This window comes from Phalacrocorax carbo, chromosome 4 (genome assembly GCF_963921805.1).
Source record: "Phalacrocorax carbo chromosome 4, bPhaCar2.1, whole genome shotgun sequence".
NCBI classification, from domain to species: Eukaryota; Metazoa; Chordata; class Aves; order Suliformes; family Phalacrocoracidae; genus Phalacrocorax; species Phalacrocorax carbo.
In genome coordinates, this window is record NC_087516.1 from 29,977,795 (window position 1) to 29,986,617 (window position 8,823).

The 8,823-nt window shown below is 38.9% G+C and overlaps 1 protein-coding gene across 2 annotated transcripts in view; it reads left to right on the forward strand.

The window, feature by feature from the left end:
* SPATA18 (spermatogenesis associated 18) overlaps positions 1-4,044 on the forward strand; it is a 22,133-nt gene extending 18,089 nt beyond the window's left edge. For both annotated transcript variants that reach the window (XM_064449404.1, XM_064449405.1), the window contains one exon: positions 311-4,044. In XM_064449404.1, the coding sequence (XP_064305474.1) occupies positions 311-318 (8 nt within the window). In that variant the 3' untranslated portion in view covers positions 319-4,044. The remainder of the gene's footprint in view (positions 1-310) is intronic.
* Positions 4,045-8,823: the final 4,779 nt, after the last annotated feature.

The window sequence follows — 8,823 nt, forward strand, 5'->3', positions numbered from 1 at the left end:
AGAAAAAGGCCATAATTTGTGGCTTGGAGAAGAGCTTGTTTTTCACTCTACTCAGACCACTGTCATGAGTTCTCTCTGCTGGTTGCCTTTATTCTGGCCAGTTCTACAGTAAGTAAAAATTGTCCCTCGTGTGGGGAAGAGAACAGCTAGCTGCACACCTGCTGGCTTCGTGTCTTTCACAATCCAGAGAGATAGCTAAGTGGTGACGGTGAAGTGAGGGATTTCAAATGGTATGAATGTGTGCCCATGTTGAAGCCAAGCCTATTTAGAAAAAAATAGTTGTACTGAAATATGTCTTTTTCTTCAATAGGGCGTTAACTGAACATGTTCCTGTGATTCAGTACATCCAGATCCAACAACTTCACTGGTGCCTTTTCTCTTCAAGAATACCTCAAATCTTGCAATAATGTGAATGACAATTGTCACTCCAAATGGAGTTTGTGTTCGGTGTGTTTTTTAGAATTATAGAAGGCTTATTTATAATTTCAGATACTAATTCAACCCTTCTGATTTAAAAAAAAAAAAGTATGTGCACTACAGGATCATACTCATTTGGTTCAATTTGCAGAGCATCGAGGAACCCATGCTGTAATCCTGCAAATGGAGTTAGAATTATTGCATATAGAATGTTTTCCACAGATACAAAATGATGCCGTTTATCCTAATAGGATGTTTAATATAGACTAAATGGTGAATGTTGCAGAATGTTGATGTTAGATGTTACTTGAAAATAATTTCATTAATTGGTGCTTATTTACAGTTTTAGAAAACAGCAATAATCTTAGGATGTGCCAGCCTCACATAGCATCCTTTGAAATACGTCCTTGCGGTAAACTGAATTTTCTAGCTACAGTGCAAAAGTTGCACAGGACAGTCATAAACTACCAATGCTCCAGCAATCCCCAGGACTTCATTGACATTTACTTATGAAAGCACAGGTGTGTGCTTTAGCAAGGGGGTAATAATCCTTGCTAAAATCATTGTTACTGAGAAAGGAATACAAAAATCTGTGGTTTGGAACTTAAAGTATTTTGAAAGTGTGCCACTGACTATTTTTAGGCTTGAAATATTTGCTTGAGGTGGCCTAATTCATATCACTTTCATACCAGACTGATAGATGAGTAATTCTTATGAAGACAGTGGAAAAATCCTGTCCAGTTATCTCTTACTGTGGGCATTTATTACCTTTTAAGTTTAAAAATAAGAATCCCAAGAGATTTTATTCTGTCACTTTAAATAGTTTGTCCCCCTTGTAAATGTTATTTTAACATCAGATTTTTTGTTTTCAAGAGAACTGATACTGTCTTTCTCTCAACCTCATCTATAGGGCCAGCCTTAAATACAAGCTGCACAAGTGACAGCTTGCGACCTTGTGCTTTTACACTGAAACACAAGATTTGTCATAATGGAGCTGATGATACAGTGGTAATTCACCAACTGCACTGTCTCATTCCAGTCAATACCTGATGCTTCAAAGGCATGTAATGCTTTCCCCAGATTAATCTCGCCAAGTCTGGAATATAAACAATCAGGAAGAGGAAAAAATTCTTTCTGCCTCCTTTCTTAATCAGTCTATGTGCTGGAACATGTAATTTCATTAGTACTACTGTAATAACATAAGCAAAAATATTTTTATTAGTTCTGAAACTATTTAGTAATTAAAATGAAGCTACAGGAGGAATTTTGTGATCCCTTTCCAGGGATCTTACGCAGATTTACACATTCATGCTCTTTCTCTCTACTTCTTGTGTGGCTTACAACTTTGGCTCAGCTCTTTGGCACAGGATCAGGTTTCAGGAGACTTTCGCATGGGTCGCCGTAAGCCATGGATCAGCTGTGACTCTAGTTACACAGATGTATTTTTGTTGGAATTAGGCCCGTTAGTAACCAATGAGAGCAAAATGAGGTCTATACATAGTCTTATTCACAGAGCCACTCTGAACGAACTAAGGGGACACAAAGGCACATGCATGTTATATGGTGTACTTTCTTATTATTTAAGAAAGTCACAAGAGAAAATGCAAAGCAATATGTTTCCTCTTCTAAGAGCCTGACTGTTGATCACAGCTAGGGATCTGGGCTTGAAGCAAACCTGCATATTTCTGCACTGATCTCATGACTAAAACCACAGTTCTGTTAAAACTGGCCACCTGCAACTTGTGTGGCAACAGAAGATAGTAAGATATCCCAAGTATGGTTTTGAGCAGAAAAATGAAAAATTTTGAGGAATTGTATTGTAATTACCAAGAGCTAAAGAGAGGTAGGTTTTATAAAAATTAGATATTGTACATTTGTGTTCTGCATGTAATTAGCAAGACATTTCTGTGTTGTTATTCTGAGTTTAAATTTCCATACCAACTGTGAGGAAACTCAGACTACATCAAGAAAGTATGTTTTTTCTTCACAAGCGTGAGAGGCAGGGTAGTTCCAGACTGGCACATGCCTCTGATGCCACTATGAACTAGTATTTCCAAAGATCTAAAAATGCCATAAAAGACACATTCTCAGTGGTTGGTGGACCATCTCATCTTGCTGCCCCAGCAGGTACCTAGGCAGCTAGTTAGTCTCAGAGTAAAAGAGAAAACTAATGAAGTGACAGCCAAAGACTTGTTTTGGTAGTGAGATAGCAGCTCTAGGGTAGTTTTTGGTGGTTGGTTGGTTTGTTTTTTCTTGGTTTTGGGGTTTGGGTTTTTTGTTGTTGTTTGTGGTTGATTTTTTGTTTTGTTTTATTTTTTTTACAATGTTTCAGAGCACAGCAAAACATTTTCAGCAAATAGGAAGTCAGTCCACGGCATGGTAGTACCTAGTTAGTTAAACAAACCTAGCTCTACTTAATTGTATACTGCAGCCCGTAGTATTTCTATAGGAATATACTGTTTTGTACTGGTTGCCTGCGCAGCTTATTTACAGCCAATTAAATCTATAGGTCAGATAGAAGATTGCTTTTGGTGTCAAGTTAGACACTGATAGCTTCTGTGCTTCTTTTTATCCACATGACAACAGTGCAGAGAATGCATACCAATGAAGTTTATGTGGAATTAACCAGCAAATATAAAATAACTTATCAAAAGGGACTTCTGTAAGTGCTTTTATGATCCTATGAAAGAACAGATCATGAATGTGAAATTGATGACTTGATATTTTAACAAGAGCTTTTAAAATCTTACGTTTTTGGTTTGTTTTGGGGTGTTTTTTTTTTTTAAGAAGGCTAGGTTTTGAGCTGATTTACTCTTTGCAAATGGACTGATGGAAGTGAGGCTGCACGGGATGTAAAAAAGCACCACCTTTGGGCCAAGGTGTTCATGTAGAACAGCACATGTTTGTGGGCGATTTTGAGGTTGCTGGAGAACTTTCTCCTACATTTCAGCTCTTTGAAGGCTGATTATGTTTGTCTCAATTCAGAGGCTGTCCCAGAGTCAGTCTAAATGTGTGGATGTTTTATCACCTATTTCTGGGAAAATACAGTGTCATCAGAATATCTTCCTCCTTTGCATCTCAATAACTCATGCAGAGCTAGCAGGTACTGGGGGTAAATAGCTCAGCTAAATTTGCTACTGCACAATGAAATATAAATTCAGAAATTACCTTAGATAGATTCCTCCAGCATCCTGATAGGAGAAAGTAAGTTGGGAGCAGGAGGTTGGTGGAGTCCTCCAGTCTAATCTGGTTGGCAGTGAGTTGTGGTGCTGATTCAGTCTTGTAGGAAGCTGTGGAGATGAGGGGTAAGTGAAAGCAAAAATACTCTACAGCCTGAAAAAAGTAGATGTGAAGGCTGAAAATTATCAAAATGCTCCTTGGAAAATGTATGCCTGTACATCCTCCAGATTCTGAGCCTTTTAACTTTTATATTGCACGTATGTACTGCAAAAGTTTGTCATGCCATAAAGGTGCCATCAGAATTAAATACTGTCTATCAGCTTTATGTAAGACATAAAGCTGCTTTTGATTGGTGTTAACTACACAATGATTTTCTTACTCTAGCATTAAATAGTCAAGCTTTATTTTAAAGAAATAAAAACGTGTTTGTTATGGCTTGCAGCTATATTAGCATGTGTTCAGACAATGTTTTCAGTACTGTATTTCTTTTAGTCATGCAGCATACTAATCAAGTATACTAAAGAATAGTATATTTCACTTTATGGTTGAAAAGTCGGAAGCAGGTTTTTGGTAGTTTAAAACAACACATGTATCTGTCAGGCTGTTGCTGATATACAGGCGCATGGCTTATGTGGAAGCTGTACCTTTCACTTGGGTGGAGCACAGACAGAGCGCTTGGTGTCGTTTTACTGTTAACAGACAAAAGCACGAACACAAATGAAGTGGGCGGTGTGTTTTTACTTTCTTATGGTTTTGAGAAGGCAACGCTTCTGCCGTGCAAAAACACAGTTCTCAAAGTAATATTACGTGTTTGAAAGGAAAATGTCAGCATAAAGATGCTGTTAATATTGCTTCCTGTTAAATTGTTTTTTTCCCCTAAAGGTCTTTGACCTGCCTTCAAAATTCTGTGTTTTAAAACAAAACAAAATTATAGAGACACATAATTTTAGGTTAATTCATTCTCTTCAGTATCTGGCATTCAGGCTTTTACATCAATCACATACAGCAGATATAACACTTAACCTTTATAAACTGCATTCGTGACCTTCAGTGAGAACCTGTCTCTGTGTTGACGATACATGCAGCCCCAAAACAGTATGGACAAGACAAATACCTGTTATTTGGAAGCATCATCTTCTATTCACAGAAACTATTTTGCCCTATGACCTTTTATGCCATTTGCACTTTTAATGGCTGAACTATTTGGTTACTAAAAAAATAAATGGAGTTTTAAAAAAATGGTAAGTATTTTTCCAAGTTTTGTCTATCTTCTGGTAAAGTGTGGTTCACAGGTACTTCGTTAATGAAAAAAATAAGGCAAAATGTTGCAGTTTAGGAAAATCACACACAGTTTATTTTTTAAAATGTTGTATAGTCATTTTATACAAATGTTACAACATGCAGTTTTCATGTTAACTAGCTTACGACAAAGACTTATCAGCATCAGTTGTGACCCAATCTTAATGTAAAATTAAGACAATCTGAAGGGCTATTTTATGATATTTTTTTTCTCTCTCTTTCCTCATGCTAAGCTTTTGTGACTGCTTTCAGGGTATCTTATTCGTGTTGTAATACCTCATTTCGTGCGTGTTGTGTAGACAGGCTTCATTTTCCCTGAACCTTTAGGTATGCTTTATGGTTTTATCTGTCAATCCAAAATTGAGTGTTTTATTCTTTAAGAGCACTTTACACACCGCAAGTAGGTGAATGAGTACCATTCAGGCTGAGGTGAGTTCCTTAGATGAGGGCATGTGAAGTATTATCTGGTTCAGTGCAAAGTCCTCCCCGAGGCACATTGTCACTGCTTACAGCTTTACCCTGAACATCACACCTTTGCTCAGAAAAGGAAACTCGACTATTTCTACATGTCACTGTAATTTGGGCAGGAATCTACCCAGCTAAAACCAGACACAGATAGGGATGTGCCAATCCTTTAAATACAATTAATGTTTTCATTTCCAATCCCTGTATGGTGTATTGCTTGACCTGAAGAACTTGTTGTTTAAATGAAGTACTGTCTTCAAATTCTTCAGCTATTAAGTCAATGAAGCACTTGAAATTTTGAATTTATTAACTATTTTCAGTTGATCAATATCAGTTAGTACTATATGTCTTTCCCACCCTGATTTGAGTTTTGTGGACGACTAACTACAATCTAAGTAACACGTCCATTTCAATTAGCCTGAATAACCAGCATGTTTTAAACTAGTACCTCAAAACTGTTTTATAAATTGGTTATTTTGTTAAAGAATTAATAAAATACCAAGCCTAAGCTCTTTGTACCTTACACTAACAGCACCTGACCTGCTCTGAATTTAGCTTAAGCCAAATTAAACCAGATCTCAACTGCTGTTGTTGCAAATGGACGTCTGATCCTAACCCTCAAGGTGACATCTGTTCTCTGTAAGCTTGTGGCCTCTTTTGTTGATACTGCTGTTACTGGACTGGCACAGTTTATTGAGAGGTGTGATAGATTGTCCATCACAGGAATTTTAAGTCTGGGAGTGTGTGTTTGTTTTAAACTGCATGTATAACAGTCTAGGGAAATCCTAGAGCCTCATGCAGGAAAGCAGACAGGTATGACAGTTTCTTGTCATGTTATACAATACCAATACCGATTTTGTAATACTGGCAAGAGTGTACAAATGACAAATGAAGGTAATATTTTACCCTTTTTCCTGGTGCTTGGCTTCATTGGTAGTGGTGAACTAACAGCATCGTGGAAGTACCTGAGATTTGCTCTTGAGCGTGTCTTGAACTACTGTGCACAGGCTGCAAAAGAAAGCTTGCCATGAATACAGGATCATATTTAGTTCCTATTTCTGGTTAATATCTGTCTGATGGCCCCAAAACTCACCACCTTTATTAGGGAGATGGGGGGGGGGGGGGGGGGGGCAGAACCAAACCCCTGTGCTGGGATTTACCCTTTTTTGATGCCGAAGAATTAGGTTGACCAGAGCCCAGATGGAGTTAGAGCCTGCTGTAATTTTGGTGGGAAAGCCCTTAAAGCCTTTGAGGAGTCATGGCAGACCAGTGTAGCAGTAGGAGGAGAAGCATTGCAGAAAAGGCTGGAGTCTGAAGCAGGCACCTGGTTTCTGTTGAACACCTGCTTTGGGTTACTCAGTTCCCTTCTTCACCAAGGAGCCACGCACATGGAGCTCGCTGGAAGAAAGGGCCTTGTTCCTGGCACACTTCTTCCACTACTCATGGAAGAAACAGATGAATCCTCATTGTTCTCCCTCTGTAAGATGGATGACCTTTTAAATGTGAAAAGGTTTCCAGTGTTCTCCGTGTGTGAAGTGCTGCTTGTGTTTTGGCTGTGCAGGGACTGAAGGAAAAAGGCATTAAGGATGTAAAGAAGCAAAAATTCAGATACAAAGGACTGAAAATGTTAATTGGAGAAGCAGGGATGAGAGGTGACTGGCAACTGTGTGTGTGTTAGTGCACCTGCAGAGGACCTGAGGACTCAGGGCATGTGCTTGCCCAGCAAGGCTGGTCTTGCTGGATGATGCAGAGTAGCATCACTCTGCCTGTGGGCAGAGTTGGAGCAGAGCTGGGTGCTCTCCCTGCTGCCCACGGGACCCTCCTAGCAGGACACAGGGCCTGGGCTCTCCTGGGCTGTACCTGAACAGCGTGCTGGAGCTGTGGTTTGTAGGAGAGTAGCTTAGAGCGGAGGAAAAACCTTACAAAACCTTTCCACAGTGCCTAGAAAAGACTAGCGGGTGTTTTAGACGAAAGTTTACACGCTAACCCGATGGAGCCAACCTAAAAAAAAAAAAAGTCTCTTTCTCTTGAGAAGATGTTTGTGTGAAGAAAGGCTCCAAGCTGCTGTGCCCACAATAAGGCATGAAGCAGAGTATTTCCCACGAGATGGCACTATTGCCTTATGCACAGAAAAAGCACGTTTTCGCTTCAGCTCCAGTTTTAAAAGCTGATTGCCAAAGAGAGATTTGCAAATAAATTTATAAATGTTACAGATTTGAGCCATATCGAGAGATGCCAAATGGAGAATTAGCTTGCTGATTGATCTGTTAAAGGTTGCTGCCTGATAAGGATGTGAAAAATCCTGATACATGGCTGATGAGATGAACATCACTATCAATCCATTACTAGAGGAACTGTTTGGGGTTTAGCATTTTTTGAGGTCAATTTTTCAAAATCACTGTGGCTCTCTTGGCTCTCTAAAATTAATGGTATTTACCTGGTCATACTCTGACTGATCTTCTGAAAGAACTTCTACTTTAAAAACAAACAAACTGAGAATCACATTGAAAATTAACTACTTTTAACATTTGTCCATTTTTTATTAATTCTAGTTCTTATCTAGTTCAAGAACATGTTGGCTTGTAAACCTGTTACATTTTGAGAGATTGTTCAGTTGTAATGGCTGGGTGGCAAGTTGCTCTATTTTTTCCTTTGTCTATGACTGGAAAAGGTGTTTTCCTAATAAATTCTGTGCAGTCTCTTAATCAGAAGCATACTCCCTGTCTTTAGCTGCACCTTCTGTTGATTTTTCTAATCAAAGATGGGTCAGTCACATCTTCTGAATCATCAGGATAGAGCTGGAAGGAGTCCTGCCATCACAGCAACTGCTTTGTGTAATCAGGTTCTTAATCTTATTCACTGCTGTTTTAAAAACAAGTCTGTTTTGCACCATGCTCTGTCTCTTATTGCAGTGCTGTTCCAGAATTTCACTTCTCTAATGCTTGGAAATTTTCTTCTGATTCCCAGCCTAAATTTATTCACTTCCAGGGTATATCACTTTGTTCTTTTGCCAGTATCATTCTTTATCTGCAGAAGTCCTTGTTCCCTCCTCGGTATTTGCCCTACTGATGAGAGCAGTCATCTCTTCTCTTAGATTTTGTTTCTCTAGGCTAAAAAGCCAAATCTTTCCATTTCCTCTGAAGAGAGAGAGGCTCTTCATTCCCTTGATTACCCAGTTTGGGTGGCCCTGGGTGTATTTCTGTTTCAAACCATCTTTCTTGAGCACAGGTGACTAGAAATGGTGCACAGTATTCAGGAGAAGGCCTTACAAGAGCTTTGCATCATACATTTATCAATTTCATTGTATCATTGCAGCATCTCTGTGGGAAGTGTCTCAGTATCTGTGATTAATTAATAACCTTTATAATAAAGGTTCAAATTGGTCCTTGGTTCAAATTGATGAGCCTTTTCCCCCTAGAACATAAATTATGTGGGTGCTTCATTTTCCATCTCTAAATGCCT